Source organism: Pezoporus wallicus, unplaced genomic scaffold (assembly GCF_028554395.1).
Source record: "Pezoporus wallicus isolate ANWC-B61680 ecotype Strahan unplaced genomic scaffold, APGP_CSIRO_Pwel_v1 contig_747, whole genome shotgun sequence".
In the NCBI taxonomy this organism is placed as follows: Eukaryota; Metazoa; Chordata; class Aves; order Psittaciformes; family Psittacidae; genus Pezoporus; species Pezoporus wallicus.
Genome location: NW_026638457.1, coordinates 3062468 through 3084862, shown reverse-complemented (window position 1 = coordinate 3084862; position 22395 = coordinate 3062468). Strand labels below are relative to the sequence as shown.

Genomic DNA, 22395 nt, shown 5'->3' with positions numbered 1-22395 from the left:
TCTGTACAGCTGTTTACAAGCATAAACATGATGACATAGTTTGAACATGGGCAACTGACCCCAATGCAGGTGAAACTCTCAGAAGTGTACAGTAACTACAGTTTATTTCACATGTCCTGAATCTATTTTGTGATTTCATAATTTGTTATGATACTGCGAGACGCAGTTGTTTAGGTCATAGTAACATGTAGAGATACATATCATGAAGCATTTTTTGATAGCTTTTGTGTCTGATAGTGGAAACTGAAGCAAAAATAGGTAGACTTTTTTTGAGCAACTTTCTATAGACACCTTTAGACCTCTGGTCATCTCAAATTTGTTTTCTATAAAAAGCCTTACAGTTTATTACCATATGTTAATATGTTAATACTGTATAACACAAATCACTAAGTAATAGATAAATGAAAAGCAAAAATTAGTTTGCAGATGAGAAGTTGTTGTCCCATTCCTTTAAATGCCTTTAAAAAAAAAAAAAAATCAGATTTTTTTTTTGAGCAGTGTTATTAACAAATTTTAGATTAAAAGAAATGTATCCGTGGTGGTAATAACTGGTAAAAAAAAAAAAAAGGTAGTAAAACGTTAACAGAAATATTTCTGTAAATTTAAAAAATAATAAGCAAGGGCAGTTGCCCCTTCCCTTGCTTTTGTGTTTTCATTCAGCTGCTGAGAAATCGGAGATTGCCAGAAGTTGTCTTTTCCTGCTACTAACCTCTGTTCTGCCCCTTCGGATTTGATGTGCTAATAATAAACATTACTATTTTTGTGTTAAGGCAGTAGCAAATTACATCAATTTGAAGTGTTATCCATTCATGTAGGAGCAAACCAAATGCCAATCACGTTATTTTCTACATAAACCATTTTTAAACTCCAAAGCTATGTGCCATAGACAGTATACGGATGGTATAGTGCCAGATGCGGGCATAACCACAGGTTTGCTCACTTTAGGCTGTTCTGTTCCTTCTGTTCTGGGTGTAGGTATCCAATTTTCATAATTGGTGTCTTACTGTTTCTTACTAGTGTCGCAGCATGCCAATTTCTATCTCTGTTTTGGCTGACAGTCAATGCTACCCATTCAAAATCCAAATATCTGCATAACCATCATGGGTCACAGTTCCCAGCTATTCAGTGGGGCTGAGAAAATGCAAACTTATTCTCCTTTCCCTTTCCACAGGTGCTCACCACACCCAGTAATTACTTTAGGGCACCATATGTCCAGCCTGTCCACACAAAAGGGGTGTGTTTCACCACACAAGGAGACGAGGGCAAGCACGCATCTGCCTCTGGGGTATTACTTTTCCCCACCTGGCCCACTTCTGGGCTATGCCCAGGAGTAGGCTGCTCCAGGCACAGTGTTTTGATTTATGACTTTTCAAGTTGTTTGTTAGGAGTGCCAGTAATGCCTTTTACTGAGTTGAAAAAATGGCCAAAATTATGATGAGAAGCAAGTAGAAACAAACAGTGGAAGGAAAAAGTTGAGCAAATGTGAGTGTCATATGAATTAGAGGAATTTTTTCATCCTTTCAGGGTTCCAAAGAAAAGGTGGTGCCTGTGTCCTTTTTCTCCTTTTCTTTCCACTCTGGTGTTGCCATAGTTAAGCAAAGTTTTTTATCCCCATAAGGTGTATGTTTATGTTTAGAACATCTGTAAAAGTTAGAGGAGTTTGTCCCCAACGCTTCTCTGTTAGCTAGAGGAAAACGTGAATAATAACACAGTTTATCATGCATTCTTAAATTTCCATATGTATACTCCAGACCTACTCTGTCTCTTGCTGTGGGCAGGACAAGGTTCATTTTTGAGAGTCTGGCTGTTCTAGGCTGGATCTTTTACTCTGGATTTCTAATTACACAAATTCAACGAGAAGGTTCCTAGCCATGGGTCCTGCAGACTGGAATATAGCTTCACAGCCTTTTTCCAATTGGTGACCTTTCCTTTAAAGTTAAAACCTTTGTTTTTGTAAAATAATGTTAGTCTACTGTTACAGCTTTAGCTTTTTTATATGTAAGACAAAAAGATTGGCAGGTAATTGGGACTGCCAAAGGAGTAGGTAAGTTTTGATATTTTTTAGATTTTTTTTCCCACTCTTTTGTTTTAAGAAATGTTAAAACATCTGGCATCCTGATCACTTTTTTTTGACCACCTCTGATCTGAAATCTGACCTCAATGCATGACTTACTATTGAGAAAAGCACTCTAGACCTTTGCCATCTTAGCTTTTGACATGAAACTAAGGCAAGCCATAACTAAGGAGAAACAGCTTCAGAGTAACTGGCAAAGATGGGGATTATTAGGAGCTAGCCTTGCAGCTGCTTTGTGGAGATGTCTGTATTTGTCTGCAGCTTCACTGAATGTGAGATGAAGCACTTCAGCACAGAGATGAAACTGAATCCTGGCCCAGGGAAAACCAGAGCAAACCAAGGCATAGCAATTCTTAAAGCTAACTCCTTTTTGTTGTCTCAGTCATATATCTCTGGTGCAGATTTACCAAGAGTGCTGGTGAGTGACTTGCCCTGTAGGAAATCTGAACTATACAAGCCCTGAAATAAGAATGATGCCTGTGGACTAGAACGGAGTTACAATCCTTTCAAATTTGGTGACTTGTGTAATTAGAACCGTATCTCAGGTGCATATATACCAGAGGGTTAACACGACTACAAATCCCTTTTCACCCATCCTCATCAGTGTGAGTATCCCAGGTGCATATGTGGAAACACACAATAACAGCAGTCCCGCTCAGATGGGAGTTTTGCCCAGCCTTGTATGTACTAATAAGATAATGTACATCATTACTTGAAAAAAATGTCGAAGTTCCTGAACTTTGATATGAATAGAAGTGCTGTTTTGCACAAGCAGCTCCTTGTGTGCTTTTAATGTGAATGTTTATGAAGTACATCAATAACTCAATAATTACAGTATCCCAGATGACATACTTAAAGCTTTTGGGGACATAAGAGTTTTTTTGCAATTCATTTCAGCCACCCAATTTGACGTTTATTCTATTTGGGATACAAAGTCATCCTCATGTCAGATACCCAGGCAAGGTATATCCTTAGCTATTTTCATAAATAGAAGATACCATAAAATGGCATGTTTTTGTGGAGTGATAATGATAATTTCATGATGAATATATTATCACTAAAACTTCTTTTGAAAACTTCAGTGTAAATTTATTTCATAATCATGCTTTTTCATAATTACTATTAGTCTACATTGCATTGTTATTCTCAAAGCACTGTAAAAGGAATATTATCCTGATTGTTTTGTCCTGTACAGACAGTTCTTGGTCAGTAATGTCAGTGTAACTGTTATTAGTGAGATCTCAGGAAAATCATTTTATTTGATTTCTGCCTTTATGTGACTGGGTAATCTCAATAAAATTATTTACTTAACACTTTTTCTTTCATACAAATAAATATGTGTGTTTCATGTCTAGATGGATCCAGGTCTAGAAAAGCACAGAGAACAACTGGTAATTGAAGTCGGCAGGAAACTGGACAAAGCCCGTATGATTCGTTTTGAAGAAAGAACGGGCTTTTTTTCTTCAACAGATTTAGGCAGAACTGCCAGCCACTACTATATTAAATACAATACTATAGAGGTAAATTATGATGTTCTATTTCTGGGGTTTTTTTTCTTCTTTTTGAACCTGTAACCCAAAATAGTTGTAAGATATTACAGAATATGTAGCTGATTTGTTCAGTATATTTTCAAATCATACTTACCAAAATGGGGAGAGATGAAATAGAGAGGAAAAAGAAATAAACTAAATGTAAAGCAATACTGAAAATCTAGACTTGGAGTGAAGTAAGGTTTGAAATTTCTATTGTCAATCCTTTCTTTTAGGTGAATTATAAAAACCATTCTGATATCAACAGTGTGCACAACCATTGATACATGATAGCACATTCAAATTTAGAATCTGATAACAGAAAAGTTTTTCTGCATGAAATTCCTATCACCTTGCCAACCTTAAACAACTTTTTGTACTGTAATCAGATTGTGTTATGAATGTGTTGGAAAAATGCATTTGTACAAAACTTTGTAGTATTGGAAGCTTGATTTGATGTACACATTCATCTTACAACCTTTTTTTAATAAGAAATAAGTCTTTTTCGTGAACAGAAGCTGAAGACTGAGTTAATAATGTTTGACTGTTTACTGTCACTATGTATAATTAGTATCACATATATTTATTCACTCAAACATGTCCTATACTTTTTTGAAATGGCCATAGACTGCATGACTCTCAAGTTTGGGTTGCCTGAGTATAAACGCACTGTTTTGATGAAAGTGCTAAGAAGTCATTCTAGAAATTGTTGCTGTTTAAATTGTATCACTCTGGTCTTCAAATAACTTACATTTTAACCTTATATGCCTTTTGAAATCTTGGTTAGTGTTTCTTTTGTGCTGTATGTGTATTTTTATTTTCAGTATTAAATCAATTTATTTTATTTTTAACAGACTTTTAATGAATTGTTTGATGCGCATAAAACAGAAGGTGATATTCTTGCTATAGTATCAAAAGCTGAAGAATTTGAACAGATAAAGGTAAAGTTGTATCTTTTCATACAAAGAATGTCTTAAAACTAGACACTACTCACTCCAGAGTGTCTACAGACCCAAGTTTTGTTAAATAATAAGCACCATAATAAAATGTTTTCTAAGTGTGCATAATTGCCAAGAACTATATATGCTATCACTCAAATTTATATGTTCAGCTTGAACTGTAGTGCACATTTAATAACTAGTTATGGATCTCTGAAAATTCCTTTTAAATGCTTTTAAGAACTTTTCTGCTCCTCATTATTAACAGGTGAAGATAAGCGTCCATTGGAGTGGTGCACCCAGGGATGAGAAAGTTTTTCTGTTTGAAGTTTAAAACTTTATTACATATCTTCATGAGCAATTTGCTTAATCAGAAATGAGGCAGGACTCACTGAAGTTAACTCTGTGGTATACTTCATGTAGGGAACAATATTCAATTAGCTGAATGATAAAATCTGATAAGTTATTTTCAAATTTGAAATCTAGAAAGTTGTTGTAACAAATTTTTTTGTGCAGGCTACATTACTGTACTGTCATACTCAGTTCAGTTCCAACCTCCTTTTTGCCTCCTGTGTGGGTAGGACTCAAGATAATTCATCACAAGCTGGCATGAGCTTGTTTGCCCATGCTTCTATATCATGGATTTGCAAGCCAGACTCTGCAGGGTTTATTAGCTTGGGCTCATTGCCATTTTACGACAATTACACAACTTTCAGATCAGAGTTGGCTCTCACTCACCTGGCTCTGCAAACTGGCTGTGTGAATCCCACACCATCTACATATTTACATATTTGCACACATTGTATGAGTATTATCATCTCTTTATCTAATGGAAAAATTCTATTTTGCTGTAATCTTTTCCATTATACAAGATAATAAGCAATGAGGTTTTACACACAAACACTGATACATGCAACGTTTTCCAAGCTAGAAAGGATTTTTTGTGATAGTGATACTGCTTTGCTAATTCTAAATTGAATATTTGAAAGGAAAGCATATGGAAAATATGATGTGATAAGTTTTTATATTTGTAGTAAAGTTAGTAGTAATGCTTCTGGACTAAAGTATAGTTTTTCTAATTTTGTATGGTTTTCTCAGATTTGTATGGTGTGGCATCAATGCACCATAATTTTCAGTTTCTTGTGATTAATTTGCTGTGCAGCTCTGAATGTTAAAACTAGTAACTGATTTTCACAAGAATAACTCAGGATTTATTCCACTGTGTGATACAAATTGTGACTTAATATGAATCATGTCTTCATAATGCCTTTAGACATTCTGTATTTTAAGATAGGTAGGTCACCAGTAGCTGAAATACAGATCTGGATTTGACCTTACTGTATAATGCAAGAGCAGAAAAAATTATTAGAAATGCTGTTCTACGCAGAGCATACTATTCCCCTGACACTGCAGTCATCTGTGATAGTTGTGTCTTTCATTTTTTTCTTTCCTATAGGACTAGTGGCTTGAAGTTGGGAATTTTATCCCTGTTGTCTCAGGGTATTTTATATGTCAGGTAGTCAGGTCCAAATTAAAATTACTTTCAGCTGGTTCCCTGCAGGGACCAAACATTTACCCTCTTTAAATAAGTTTTACACTAACAGACTATCAGTAAATCAAAGAATATGTAGATTTATGCTGGTTTTGCCATGTAAGGGTCATCAGTTAGAATGTGAAATGTTATGCATTATTCAAACCATAGATATTAATATTTCTTTACTCATATTAAAACTTAATCTTATTAACAGTGAAAATTTTAATATCGTGAATCATACTACTTCACAGTTTTGAGTTTAAAATGTATTATGCCACATGCAAACTATGTAACTATAATGAGTACATTTAATGTTAATTCAAGACTGCCCTAATCCAGATGGACAGAGGTTTTACTCTGGTCAAATAAAAAATAAAATCTCATCAGATGAAGGATGGTAGGGTCAGAAGATTCAATTTTGGTGGCATATCAAATTTTTGTATGTCAATGGCAACCTTAATAGATAGTGATGAATAATAAAATGTAATTGTGTCACTATTAAGATAGTTTCAATTATGCTCTATTAGCTACATTGTGGAAGATGTGGATTTGCTGCTTTTTTTCTTCTTTTTTTTTTTCTTTAAAACTAGAGACTCCGTTTGAAAATAATGTAACTATGTTATAAGGAAAAATTTGATTTCAGTGTAAAAATTCTTATCAAATTGCTCCAGCCTCTTCATTATCTATAATTGTGTTTTAGGTAAGAGAAGAAGAAATAGAAGAGCTGGATACCTTACTGAATGATTTCTGTGAACTTCCTGCTCCAGGAGGTGTGGAAAACAATTATGGAAAAATTAATATCCTCCTTCAAACATATATTAGCAGAGGGGAGATGGACAGCTTTTCCCTTATTTCGGATTCTGCGTATGTTGCACAGGTAAAAATAGGGAATTTACATATCTGTTACTGTCTTCTGCTGTATTCATTCTCCCAGTTGTTTACAGTTATGTAAGTAGGCCTTGATCTGCAATTTTTAAAAATATTTTAATGCAAATTGATCTGAAAATCCGAGGCGTTTGTGAGTGTGCACATGTGTGGCATAATATTTAAGTAGAAAAGATTTCCAAAAGCCTATCTTGGGAGACTGTTGATTTTTTTTTCTAATTATGAATGCCCTTTTTGTTCATATTACCCCTGCAGTCTTTTTGTAGGAGTAGTTCTAATTGTGTTTGCACAGACATTTTATTCTTAATTTACTGGGGTTTCTTCCAAATCTGGAAAACTGTTGCAATGTTTTTATGGTTTCTGTACTTTTATGCTTCATTCTTTAAAACATAAGCTATGTCTTATACACATACTTTAGTTTATACAAGAAATGGGTGCTATTACAATTTTATTGCTAGACGCACTCAAGCAAAATTACGATTTGCAAAAATCATGCAAAAATATTGGTCTATATATTTGTTTGTCACTTTGAATTGACACCTGAACAGATGATATTTATACAGTATGTTTACTTATTACACAGAATAATAAGAGAACTGCAAGTCTGTAATACAGAATTGCTTGCTTATACAACTAAAACCATCTTAGAAAAAAAGGGGTGTTGCCTGAAAGTTTAGAATCCTGGATCCAGAAGAACTTGAAGAGGCAAAATGCTCATAGACAATCCCAGATGTGCAGCAATAGTGAATGTATAAAATAGATAATAAAGTTTTACCTTTTAGCCCATTCTTTGTCTCTTTTGTTTTTCTTTTTTTTTCTTGGTCAGCAACATCTTGCATTGAATCATTTTTGTCTCATCCTTAGAAAGCCATTTTGGAAATAATTGATTGTACAATTGCATTTAGTTGGTGCTAAATATGAAAGTTAAGTATTTAAAAGTATATGTATTCTTTTTCATACTAACATTACCTTCTTCAGAAGTGTTTACATTTCATAGCACGTATGAGTATAAATGAGAAAATTCTGAAATCATTATGCACATCATAAAAATTGTGGTTCTTGCACAGCAAGATCATTTTCATTATGATTCTTTTAATCTTTGCTTTCAAGACAATTGCTTTTATTTGTCTGTCTCAATTATAGCATTTTTAGTGAGGCAACATGGCCGTCTTCTCAGATCTTCATTCTACATGTGGAACCAGTGCTACAAATTGGCAGTATTTTTAATTGGATAGTGACTATTAAGAAAATCATTCGTTCTTTCTAAGTAAAAGAAATGTGCTTCTTCAGTAACATGTGCTTCCTATCATGACCAAATAATTTTCTATTTTTTTTTTCTTTTGGCATTGCAGAGCCAGCAGAAAATGATTGTATTCTATTCAATGAATCAAGAGCATAGTTGTTAATCCAGGGTAGGAAAAAAAACAAAAAAAGAAAATAAAACCAACCACCAAAAAGCCACAACTTCATAATACAGTTTGATAAGTTTATGAAAGTAATATCATAACTTATGTTTTCAGGATAAGAGAGACCTCATTCAAGCTTATGTTAATAATTAATTTTCCAAGTCCAGAACAGATTTGTACAGGTTGGTTATACAATAGTCTCAGAAGATGGTAACATTAAGAAAAAAAAAAGTCACTACTATAAAACTTCTGTGCAAACGTCATGAAATTCGATGTGTAATGGGATGCTATTATGGAAGTACAACTGAAGTAAAAAGTTAAAACTTCAGATTCATAGAAATTGAGGTTGCAGGTGTATATTATGTGCAGGCAGAGGAGGAAGATATTAGGTACAGTAGGTGAATTTCTTTCAGAAGTGATTAAGACACAATAAATTTAGAACTCCCTAATGTTAGCACAACTAGAAATTCTATGTCAGACTTGCCCCTATATTAATTAGTTGCACATGTTTCTTTTCATAATTTCTGTAGGCAACCATGAGGTAGTTCTACCACTAGACAGTGATGGAAAAAGTAGTTTTCAAGAATGTTTGAAATAAGTTTGAAAAGAAAAATCTGTTGTTATGGTTTGTCAAAGATGAGTCTATGGGATCCTTTTCATTTTACAAAGAATACTTGAGAGAATGACAACATTTTTGCTTTTTTTTCACTCTCCAGAATGCAGCTCGTATTGTTCGAGCTCTTTTTGAGATTGCCCTTAGGAAACGTTGGCCTGCAATGACATATCGACTACTGAATCTCAGCAAAGTCATTGACAAGCGGCTGTGGGGCTGGGTTAGCCCTTTGAGACAGTTCTCAGTGTTACCACCATCAGTCCTTTCAAAGTTGGAAGAGAAGAATCTCACTATAGACAAGATGAAGGACATGAGGAAAGATGAAATAGGTGAGAAATCACCAATGTTGATCTGCTTAGACTATTAGTAATCAATGGGCAAGTTAGAACTAAGTCTGAGCCATGCGTTAATATACCCACTGTGGCCTGGAAGCCATGTAGGCACATTAATATTGTATTATGCTCTAACCAATAAAGAAGGCTTATTCCATCTCCACAACTTGTAATATGGCACAACTTTGAGGGTAAGAGTAACCCATGTCCTGCCAACTCCAGAACACATACCAAATAGAAATGTATGTTGATATGTATTTATATACATGTATATATGTACATATTTATGTTGACCTGTGCTTCCTTTCTTGCTCATATAATATAATGCACTACTATAAAAGGCATCTGTTTATTTTTACCAATTGGCAAAACATGGCCATTTTTTTAATTGAAATACTATTAACATGAAAAAGAATAAAAGCAGATTATTATGTCCTGGAATACTATCAGTAAATGGTCTGCTTCTGAAACACTGCATTAATTTTCATTGAACATGAAGCATTCATTGTCACTGGTGTCATTGCAGCAAAACCTTAATGGAATTTTTTAAAGGATTTGACACTTCAATAATGAGAAAATCCACAAGGCTACTGATACACATAATGAAAATTTCTAGTACATGTGTATAAACTGTTGTGCATAAACTGTCCACCATCTGGTTGAAGTTAAACTAAAAATAAAATATTGCTGGTAATGTGTTTCTTTTTTCCTATATTAGTGTATTTGTTTTTTCTCATTTGGACTTTCTTTGCACCTGTTATCACAAAGTTGTTGAGAAACAAACTGCCATTTTTTTAAAATGTTTTTTGACTAAAAATAAAATTCATAGCCATGTTTTTTTAGAAGTTATTACCTCTGACTCGACAATTCTTTCATTTGACAAAAGAACTACTTTTCAGGCAGCTTTGTTACGTGCCTAATTTAGTTTGGATAAATTTAGTTGAATAAATATGCAAAACTTTGCAGAATTAGAAGCTATCTTTTTATTTTATAAGTTAAGCTGAAATATCATGAGAAAATTTTTAGGTGTGCAGTATAATAATAATTTTATAATTTTAAATGTATTAAAAATATAAAATTGGATTTGAAAAGCTAGCATTATCATGCTTTTCTTTTCAAAAGCATTACAGCGCTTTTTATTCAGATCTGTTATTTTCTTGTCTACTTATGCAGTCTTTTTAATACTTAATATTCTTTTTGATTAACTGTATTACTTTGGGGTTTTATTTCTTTTTTTATGCTTCTTTCTCCCCATGCTTACCTGTGGAAAAGCAAGAAATTTTCTATTAAGATACAGAACCAGTTCTGCTTCCTTAAACATAGTGGAACTAGTATTGACAAGATGGAAACATATCAATATATGTCTATAAAATGTCTTTTTATGTTAATGTAGTTTGAAAGTAGATGTAACTTAGGATTTGACTGTGAAAATATGTCATTGCTGTCTGTATGTAATGACATTTTATGTTCTTCAGCCTTATAAACATCAAAGCAAGCTGATATGTGCATTTGTGTGAAATATTGTTACATGGCATACTTCTTCCTGTCTGGCCTCTGTTTCCGATACAAGGGTGTGAAGGAGGTGCTCACCTGGCAACCTCATTTTTGTTTGAATTCAAAGCCATGTTCAGATGAGAAAAGACATACCTTCCAGGTGCTGCCTTGTTGTCTGACTCCATATAACTAGTTTCAGTCTCAGCATTTCCTCCTTTTTAAAAAGTTATTGTGACCTTGGAGATAGAATAAAAAAAAAGACAGGAACTAGCTAGCTCAGTCCATGGTTTAGGGAGTATTAAAGCATCGGATGAGTGCCCGCTCTCCCTGTGAATGAAGACTATTTTGTGTGCCCTGATCCTGGATTCCCGTGTACCAAACTAATCTAGACACTATTGCAATGTAACCCTGGAGTTCCCAGCAAGCCAAGAAATCACTGTGTTATCTGACACGGTCCTGGTTTTTCAGAATACAGATGACAGTTGTGGGATAAGCAAAATTTATTCTTCTGTTAAACATACTATTTTCTCAAATTGTCACCTTTTCTTGAGAAGGTTTTAATATTTCTTAAATGCCATTGATAGTTTTTAATAGTGTGACTATTAAAAAAAAATAAAAAGAGGGTTGGGGGAAGAGAGAGAGTTTTATAATATTTACTAGAAGCTGAGAGAGGAGCCTTACTTTCCCCTAGCAGGTAAGCATACAAAACCTCCGTATTGTCCTGTACAAGCACAGTTCATGTCACACGTGATACAGAAAGTGATTTTTGGCACGCAAAAGCCTACTTGCCTATATAAGTTTATTGAGTATTTGTCATCTACCTTTATTTGAGTTTCTGAGGTTTAACCTCTAATTGCAAAAGCCAGTCCCTGTGCAAGTATGTTTTAATACTGCATGTATCACCAAGTTGTAACAATAGAATAGTTTGGGGTTTTAATTATCCACTTGCTGGAGGTGCGCTTACTTCACCAACTGCAAAATAAACTGATTAAATACGTGTTAAAACATTTGCATTAGGGATTTGCTTCTTAAGCAAGGTCACCATTCATTACTTCAGAGTATAGATTAACACCTGTGTGGAGCAAAATCTGCCAGTGTATTAAATAAGGAGAAACAGAGAAGGTCAGTAACAATATAAAAAAAAACCTCTAACAATTGTGAGATGTTATGCCCCTAAATTTTGTGCAATATCAAGAAAAGGTTTGTAGCACCTTTTCACTTTGCATGTAATACAAATAATGGGATTTCTTCCATGGGAAAGCGTGCACAGGGCACATCACAACACATCACATCAGAAAGTATCGTTAGCCATTTGTAAGTTAGCTTTTAAAACTTAGTACCTATGACCATTACAATTAAAATCTAAAATATGCTCCGCATAATTATATAAGGAATTTCAGTGAAAATGTGATAAATCCACCTTCTTTCCCTAAATAAGCTAGAAGTTGCAATATTTTTCAGGGGGAAAAAAAATAAAAATAAAAAAATTACTGCTACATAGTATGTTTTATATTTAAAATGAAGAGCAAGGGAACAGAGGTTTCATCTGTAAAATATAAGTAGGAATTGTTTTTTACTGAATATAATTATTTTATTGCCTTAGTTACCATGACTGTGATAGAAAATAAAATCCATTGCAGCATTTAGTTTTCCCTTTGTTTCAGTTACACACTGGTGTATCCTGAAAGATACAGCTGCTGTGAGATGTTTACTAGTTGTGTGCATTTTTAAGTGATTTACCTTTCTTCAGTTTTATGAAAAAAGTTCTGTCTGCTTTGAATCAGTACACAGGAATTGTAGAAGTTCAAATGTGTGCCCTTCATTAAGTAGAAGGTCAGCATTCATGCTTTAAAAAAGTATGACATGGCTTGGTAAGAGCCTGGTCAAAAAGTCAGTAGAGGAAACAGAACTAGCTTGACATTATACATTTTCAGTGTGAATTCTTAATGGTTATTTTAACCCCTTAGTTATAGCCAACAGTGGGGTTAATACTGATTTTTCTAAGCTATAAATTGCTAATTCAAGTTAAGTATTACAAAATATTCAGACATGCCAGGTCAAGAGAGTCAGACATTTATGCACATAAAAGCAAAACAAGCAATAATACTCTCTAAAAGCCTATTTGAAAGTGGGAGTTGTATTATTTTTCCTGTAAATGCAAATTTGTTACACCTAATGTTTTCTTTTCAGGTCATATGCTGCATCATGTGAAGATTGGGTTAAAGGTAAAACAGTGTGTCCATCAAATCCCCTCCATAATAATGGAAGCAACAATTCAGCCAATAACCCGCACGGTCCTCCGAGTTCGGCTGAACATCACTCCTGACTTCACATGGAATGATCAGGTATAAAAAAGGAGAAGGAAGGAGGACTGGAAGCATTAATTCAGGTTCAGTAAAGAAGATGATCACAGAGAGTCCATAGTTGTTTGGATAAATATATATATATATATTATTTTAGCTAAAAAACAAATTCAGTGACAGGACTGGAATGACTTTAAAGACTTTTGTAGAAGGCAGCAACCAAAGATATTCTCTTTACTTCCACTAGTTGTTACTGGCTTGTATTGTTTATAACATGTTGAAGCAAGTTCTTACATTGAATATTAAAAGTCATATACAGGTTTGAGTTATATGCCCAAAAAGGAGAAGCAAGAAAAAGGGAGACACAGATGGCTGTCTGAACTGTGAATGAATGTCAAATGCAGAAAATAAAGCCTTGAAATGCAGTTCATGTACGCCAAGTTCTGCTCCTCTTTATGGCTTTACAAATGTACATTCACAATATCAGTGCCTTTTCTTTTGGGACTCGTATGAACAGAAAAACTGTGACATGTTTTGAACTATATTCATCTATATTTTACGGTGCAAATTTATACAAAAGGAATTGTGCTAGATGCACATTTAGATATACCCACACCCTTTGATTCAGAAAGTGTTCATTACAAATAGATTCAAGATAAAACTAAATTAAATACAAATGTCCACATGGGGGCACTGTATTGTTAGCGTTACTTCTGAAACTTTCTGCAGAAAAAAGGCAGATACCTCAATGGGCAATCATATTTTTCTTTTTGCATTCTCATATTTGCACTTAAGACAAATTATTCTAAAAGGCAGCTATTAAATATCTGTTCTTTTATTACAAAATAATTTTTAAATCCCTTAGATTACAAATTTACCTTAATCACAGGTAAATTAGAATTTTATTCCACAAACATTTAGATTATTTTAAAATTTATTTTCCCTGCCTAAAGGCTTTTCCTTTGGACATTAGCTTATGAATAGGATATTAACAATCTTAGATTTTGTTTGCTACCTGGATTTATTACAGAAATATTTGAATGAAATCCTAACATGAATTATAAATTATTTTTTGCTGTCTTACTTATGTGCAATACTTTGGAAGGCAAGCAAGCATTACTTTTTAGGATTGAAACAAATGTTTATTACTCAATCTTTCATCCATTTTACCTGTAATCTATTAAAGACCAAAAAAAAACCCTTGCCAACTGTTCTTCATATTAAGATGTACCTTAATACAAAGTAATATCTTGATCCATTTTTATATTTTTCTACTCAATCTAGGTTCTTCTGTATTTTTACAAATTGAAAAGGGATGCATACAGAATTATAGTCTCTTAGTTTGATTCTGAACTTCTGAAGTTATAGCACAACTTCAGCTATCAATTTTTTACTATGACCCCTTGGCAGAGTTTTCTTTATGATTGCTTAGAAATATTATGATTGTTTTTTCAACTCATGGAGCTGGTTTTGTGTGAATTTATGTAGTGGTACTCATCAAAACTTGGAAAACTTTGTTCTTCCTTTTTTTATTTTTGTAAGGTAGCTGTTGATGTTATTGCTTCTTCAGTAAAGTAAGCTTTTATAACAGTAAATAAATTTTTAAAAAGCTGTTAAATTTTAATAGTCTCTAAAAATTTATGTCTCTTTTAAATTCAACCACTGACACTCCAAAACTGATTCTGTATCATTACACAGCACTTTAGCAAGCTTTTCAGAAGACTACAGAAGGCTACAGGAACTTACAAGTATAGCTGTAATTGGTACAAAAACATGCTGGCAAAAATTCCATTAAAAGAATGGGAGTAATCAGATTCAGAATATTAAAAATGTAAATACTGTACTTAACTGGAATACCTCACTTGACTAACATTTCATAAGTTTAAAGACTGTTTCTTTACCTGGATACTTAATTCAGAACAATCTTATCACAGATTTTGCACTTGCCTTTACAAAAGAAAAAAGGTGTGTTTGGTAGTCATGAGATACAGTATCATTTTGACCTTTAATAACTGCACTTTTCAGTGTTGGGAGCCCTTTATTTCGGTACAAGAATATGAGCCATATCCCAGTGGAAAATTCTTATTATACTATTAGAAGCAAAGGACTATAAACGTACCCAGGCAGAGCAAGTAAGTATTACAGCCAGGAGCCCAGCAGAAATAGAAATAGAACAGTGCAACTAGTATTAATTAGACACGCAGTTTTAGAACAAGGGTTGTCCAAAATACAGGTATGTGTCAATTATTAAGAGCTCCCCAGAGTTCTAGAAAATCATTACTGGAGAGCATGTTGCATTGCCTGTTCCCACGTTATGCTTCTTTCCTCATACAGCTTTTGTCACAGGACTCTCCAAAACAAAGATGCTGTTAGAGTTGATAATAAAATCTGTGAGCTTTGAAATTTATCGCCTTCCTTATTTCTTCTTTCCTCTCCTAAATTCTCCTAAACCCTGATGAAGTAATAGTCTCACTGTAATTTTTCATGTCACCTAGAGTAACCTGTGTCCTTTCAGTTTCACTCCACTTCTCAGTGAAGCTGCTAGTGAAATCCAAATGTAATGAAAATGAATGACAGCGTCTTTACTGTCCATCTGCTTACCTATTGTACAACTGTATTAAAAAAAAGAAGCAAAAGCACCTTAGTTCTATTCTTAGTTCATATTTTTGTCTTCAAAAGCCAGTACAGACTGTTTTCCAGCATACACACAATAATGAATTGTGCTGAAAATAATGTGTGTGCTGTGAATCAATACCAGATTCTTATAGCATTAAAATTGCCATTAGAAGCAGCTACATACTTTGGGTTTTATTAAGTAGAGTTTAGGAATAATTCAAATTCTTTTTTGATCATCATGCTGGTTTTGTACCTTAGCACAGTTCTAATCAGAAGCATCAGAAATCTATGTTCATTTAATAATACGTCTTCCATACACCTTTACTATGCAGTTTTCCTAGATTTTCAGTAAAATGCTTGTACATTGGCACAAGTCATTTATTCTGACAAAGAAACAAAAATTCTTAACTGAGTATCCCACCTAGCTATGATTTGTGGCTGACATTGCGCAGTAAGGTACACAAAAATGCAAACAAAAATCTAGGATGAGATAAAGTGTTGCCAAGATGGCATGGGAATCAACAAGAGACAGCTCTATTTATCTTATTCTCACTTCACCTGTAGCAATGACTAGATCTACAGCCTTCTCAATCCACTTACTGTATCTTTCTGTTGGAGAGGGGATGAGAGAGAAGAAGAAAGAAATATCACAATTCAAAGTCCAATTTTTCCTGAGATGTTTTGACTGAAAAATGAGCATTGAATAGCAAACAACAATCCTCTATACTGAATCCAAGGAAAGAAATATCAGAAAGAAAAAGATAGAAAGGAGGAGTTCTTTTTTAGAAGCTATGGGAAAACCCTGGAAGTTCAGTCTTTTTATAAACAGGCACTAGTTTCTGTTGCATTTTTGTCATGTCCATTTATATTATGCATACCTTAAACAAACTCTTACTGAAACATTATCTTTGAACAGCTTGATCTAATCAGAAATATTACATTGCTCTTACCTTCTGTATTCCTTTGTAAGCCTCCATCATTTAGAAATATATCTGATACACCCAGCTAATCTAGAGAACCTCACTACAGCTGTAACAAGCTATCTTTTCTACTCTTAAAGGTACACGGCACTGTTGGAGAGCCCTGGTGGATTTGGGTGGAAGACCCTACTAATGATCACATTTACCATTCAGAGTACTTCATCGTTCAAAAAAAACAGGTAATGAACTTTATTCAGATTCTCATAGCAAGACAAAAATAAAGTTAGTGAGATACATATCTGTAAGGCCAAACTGTATTTTGACCTAAGCAGATTTTCAAATGAGTAGCAAAGCTTTCAATTTCATACGTGCATGACAAGCTTGGAGTTCCACAAAGACGTTTTCTAATCTCAGATTTCCCCTCTTTGTCCTTTGATGGGACAGTTATTTCCAGGTGAAAAAAAGGAAGAGTGTACTATTTTTTTCTGTTAAAGAAAAAGATGAAGAGCCAACCTTATTTTTATCTTTTGAAGTCCATGGAAACAAAATACATTCTTAGTTGTGAAATCTGTTATAAAGGTGTGAATATTTTGCACATGGAGTTGCACAAATACTTTATTGCTTTGTGTTGGTAATGCTTATGGAAGTGATGTAAACCACGATTTTTCAAGTTACTGATTTGTCCATGCAATAATTATTCTCTACGCATTTGCATTAGGTCATTACTAAAGAACCTCAACTGCTGGTGTTCACAATCCCGATTTTTGAACCTCTACCATCTCAATATTACATTCGAGCTGTGTCTGATAGATGGTTAGGAGCAGAGGCTGTATGCATTATAAATTTTCAACATTTGATTCTTCCAGAGAGACATCCTCCACACACGGGTAACTTCAAATTTGATCTTTTTGTTTTAATTCATCTTGCTCATACTGATTTTCCTTATATAGTGCAATAAATCTCTTTGACTTCTGTTTCATCATAGAAAAGTATATGAAATCTCACTTTGTGATACATTTGTATTATTGTAACCATTTCTTCACTACACTGAAAGTGCTCTAAAATTTTAAATTCCCAAACAAATAGCTGCTTATTTCATCTCAACATAATACCAGTCTTTTAATTTCTCCAAGTTCTCTATAAAACTTAGGAAATTTGAAACTGTCATATACAATTTAGCAAGTCTCTGTTATAGTATGTCTTATCTTAGTACTTGTAAGTATTACATTTCTTCTGGACTGGCTAAAAATAATCTTGGAGTAGATCATTGGGTTAAAAACTGCATTCAGAAAAGAAAAAACAGTTAAAATTTTGAAAATTTGAGACCTTTCACTATTTTACTAAAATTAATTCATCATAGCAAGCACTGTTACAGTACTGAACATCACATTTCAATTCAGCACTGCTGATCAAGTCATGGCCTTCCCCTCCTCCTCCTTTTTTAACACTTGGCACAGAAGCATATGTTTGTGTTTTTCTTCTTTTTTTTCTGGATACATAAATTGCCTTATACATTCATTGTGCCTGATGTCATTGTAAAACCTTTCCACTGTAATTACATTTGGCTCATCTAGCAGTCTGTGAAGTGAGTGCCTTCAGAAATATTCAGTTCTTATACGGTGTTGTCCTTTGGCATGCATAAATTCACATGTGTTTGTGAAGTGTTTAGCTATTGTTATACTGTACCTACGCTGTCTGAAAAAGCATGTGTAACCTTTTTATCTAATTGACTGATCACTGACTACTATTCAGAAGAAACAGAAAGATATTTACACATCACCAGTTATGGAGCCTCCAGGATTTATGGTAATTGATTTCAATTCCCATCTGGTTCCCACTCAACAATGAAGTACATAGAGGCCCTGCTAGGCAAAAAACCTTCTTTCTCCTCATCAGAGCCCAAGAAATCACAGTTTCAGTGGGAATGATTAAACAGCCATAAGGTATCAGTGAAAAGCATGTGAAGAATATTAGGCATCATTGCCTCAGTAGATTTTATGACTCCCATATCATACCTTAATGTGAAGCACCCTGAAAAGACAATGAGACCTCCAGCCACAAAAGAAAAAAAAAAAAAAAAAAAGAAATCCAAACTTCAAAGCAAGCATCTGCATAGCAGAATCACTGCAGTTTCCTTAATTTGGTAGGATTCCAAATCCAATCTGGTTATATATATCATCTTCCAAATTCCACAATCTCTAATTGTTTGGATAGCAGATGCCCTCAAGATATATGAAGAATTATATCTTGAAAAGTTGTTAGTTTATTTACTAAGTTTGTGTATTTAATTACATGTTTAAAGGATTAGATGCAAGATTTAGTTGTACTCATCTGATTTGTATTACTCCATCAACTTAGAAACTCCAAAGGATCCTTCCTTCTTAAGTAGATTTATTTCCTTGAAACTGAAATATACACACTATGATGTCCTTCAGCTCCACGTTCTGTTATCATAAGGAGCTGGACATACATATAATCTAATACAATGAGTTTAGAACTTACTACAACTGGGTAAAAAGGAAACAGCTTTAAAGAAAATATTAATTTATGCAAATGGCTGCTTCATAGCTATCAGAATACTAACAGTACTTGCAGAAATACCTCAGAGTTACAAAATTAACTTTTCGTTATTCCTTATCAAAGTTAACAATGACCCAAATACAGACTTGGTGTCATATGAGATATTAAGCAAAACAATTTCCATGTAACTTGTTTTCCACTAAATTATTGTTTAGTATCTGTATCTTCATAATAAACTGTGTTATGTTATGGCATCTGTTGTCATACACTTATGATTATTTTGTGGTTTTAGAGCTTCTAGATCTTCAGCCTTTGCCTATCACAGCCCTGGGACATCGGGAATATGAAGCCCTGTACAAATTCACACACTTCAACCCTATCCAGACCCAGATATTTCATACACTTTATCACACAGACTGTAATGTTCTTCTTGGAGCTCCTACAGGTTCTGGAAAGACTGTTGCAGCTGAATTAGCCATCTTCAGAGTTTTTAACAAGTATCCCACATCAAAGGTTTGTAAAATAGATTTACTAGAATTATTTTGTGTAGACATGTTTTCAGCAATAAAAAAGCCTAGAAAAAGACTATGGCAATCTGATGGGGGTTTTTTCTCCAATTTAGACCTGTCTGAATATGAAATGGCACTGCATTATATATATTATGCTTTTATTTCAACTTTATATCTTAATCAGTGTACAACTAAAGTGACATACAGGAATTCTGGATTTCCCTTTCTATACTTACTGTCATTTCCTGCTTTAATCTCCGTCTACTAGCAGTAGTATTGGTTTATAGCTATTAGTTCCTCTCCATGTGAATCCAGCTAGCCCAGTCTTTCTCTTATTTAACCAAATAAGTTGCAATTAATTACTGCAAACCAATTTTCTGTTCCAACTTGCCCCTGTGTTTTATTTCTTAAGTTGTCTAAAAGCTGAACAATTCAGCTTTTAGGGTTTTGATTTCGAAGTGAATATATATCTGTATCTTGACTTAGCCATTTTGGCCTAGTTAACTACATTTTAGCTTTAAAGTCTTTGGAAAATATATTTATATCTGACTATGAGATTTAACCAAAGAATAGCTTTTGAAGTTAAAAGAAATCATGTACATAAATCCTTATTCACCTTTGAAATTTCAGTATCTTCATGTAATTTGTGAGTCCAAGTGAGGTAAGGAAGACACTCATACATTTTCAGCTAATCTGTTAGACTTACAAAATAGCCAGTTCTCAAAGGACTGTATCTTTTAGATTTTAATAAAGGTGAAAACCTGACTATATGTTTTTAAAAAATGTGTGTGAATTCTTCATGTAGCAGTTTCTTCATCTTCAGAAGCTTCAGAATATTTAACTGGAATATTCTCGTTAATTCTGAATACTTAACTTGGAATGTAAATAAATCTTTCTACATGTCAGAGTATTCCCCCCTGCTCAGCAAACTTCTTTGAGGAAAGTATTGCGACACTTTGCTTTAAATAATCTACTTTTTAATTTAATTGGTAATGTTTTAGTAATTTAATGACGTAACTAGAAACCAGGTAAGATATGGCTTGCTGGAAATTCTGATTATTTCTGTTCTAGAATGTTAGCTTGCAGATTTTATAGTCATGTCAAAAATTGCATTATTTATATAAGCAGGTTGTGATATTAAATGCTGTGATAAATACTTCCATTTTGAGAAACTATTCTTTCTCTTTCTTATTTGTTTGTTAATAGCACAGGAAACAAAGCATTATTTTCAAGTATTAAGCCTGTTGTAAACAGAATCCTATTGTAGGTGATTTAAGGAACTCAAACCTTTATCATTTTAATGAGTATGAGAATGAGTATGTTCAAATCTCACAAGTATTAAATATTTTTCCTTGTGAGTACTTTATTGTTTAACTTCTGGTTTTGTGATTTCTTTTGCAGGCAGTGTATATTGCACCCTTAAAAGCACTCGTTCGTGAAAGAATTGAGGACTGGAAAGTTAGGATTGAAGAAAAACTTGGTAAAAAGTATGTTTCTCCTTGCCTAATCAGAGAAATGAGAAGCAAAAGAATAGCCCATCAAGTATAAATAATCTACAGAATATAAATAAATCTACAGAATACTCTTGAATATTTCAAAATAGGTTCTGATTGTATACTATCCTTCAAATTTCTAGTACTTTAAAAATATGCTAATGCTATCAGTAGTCACTGTAGTGATAGCAAAATCAAAACTTAAAAATGGATATGCTTTAATACCCAGCTATTTTTATTCTCATTACTTGCACATATAACAAATATGAAGCTCAGATTTCTCTTTCCAGTATCCTTGGAAATTGAAATTGCAATCCAAAATAAGCTTTTTTTTTTTTTTTTAGAAAAAACAGCTAAAAGGAACTCAAAGGACTTGCATGAACTAATATTCCTATATGTTTCTTCATGTATAAATTAAGATAGAGTTTTATTCCTTTGTAACATCAATTTCTTGCTGATCTCAAGTATTGGAAGTCAGCCATTACTTTATGACATATAAGGTGTATCAGTCATGTTGGTGATTTCCAAAATTAGACTTTCTTGAGTTAAAAATTATATCCATAAGATGCATTATTTAGGGACTTTTCCTTTCCTATATATAGCTTTTTGCCAAGCTAAAGCTCAAAGCACACCTCAGGTTTCACTAGAAGTGCTACTCTGTATACATGAAATTACCAGTGAGATTCCTGCCATTATTATATCAGTGACCTATTAATTTGTGATTTTTTTTTCTATTTTAGTGGCCTGTGAGGATAAATTATTTGCCTCATGATTTTAAAATCTTTTCAGATAATATTTCCTTTTTGAAATTTATTACTTGTGACTCAAAATTTGAAGAGAAGATATACATTACTTTGAGGAATTTTTGTTAAATGTTTAACTGGATGTAGAATGCATCATAGAAATGTCAAAAATCCATTGCATTCTGTCTAAAATGATGGATCATCTTAAATGCTGTCAGTAGAAATTGAAAGGTTAATAAGGCAAACAACTGGAAAAACTCTGCTAATCTTCCCCCAAAAATCACCTTAGGATAATTCCTACTCCAGTTTTAATGGAACTTCACCAATAAATGCAGATACACTGCTTTCTAGCATTCTAGCCTCATTATTCAAACCAGAGATCTATGCAGACAGCAGATGTTATGAGGATGGCCGGATGTTATGATTCCAATTATTATCATCCTAATATTCTTATCTTGATTTTGAAAAATTAACCATAGGAAGTTT

At 33.5% G+C, this 22395-nt stretch overlaps 1 protein-coding gene across 2 annotated transcripts in view; it reads left to right on the top strand.

Annotated features, from left to right (window-relative positions):
- ASCC3 (activating signal cointegrator 1 complex subunit 3) overlaps positions 1-22395 on the top strand; it is a 270855-nt gene that overhangs the window by 175968 nt on the left and 72492 nt on the right. The window contains exons 18-26 of one of the 2 annotated variants that reach the window (XM_057410859.1): positions 3430-3594; positions 4458-4544; positions 6776-6952; positions 9083-9308; positions 12996-13150; positions 16785-16883; positions 17363-17531; positions 19457-19677; positions 21075-21160. In XM_057410859.1, coding sequence (XP_057266842.1) covers positions 3430-3594; positions 4458-4544; positions 6776-6952; positions 9083-9308; positions 12996-13150; positions 16785-16883; positions 17363-17531; positions 19457-19677; positions 21075-21160 — 1385 coding nt within the window. The remainder of the gene's footprint in view (positions 1-3429; positions 3595-4457; positions 4545-6775; positions 6953-9082; positions 9309-12995; positions 13151-16784; positions 16884-17362; positions 17532-19456; positions 19678-21074; positions 21161-22395) is intronic. The other variant, XM_057410860.1, reaches the window with a different exon arrangement.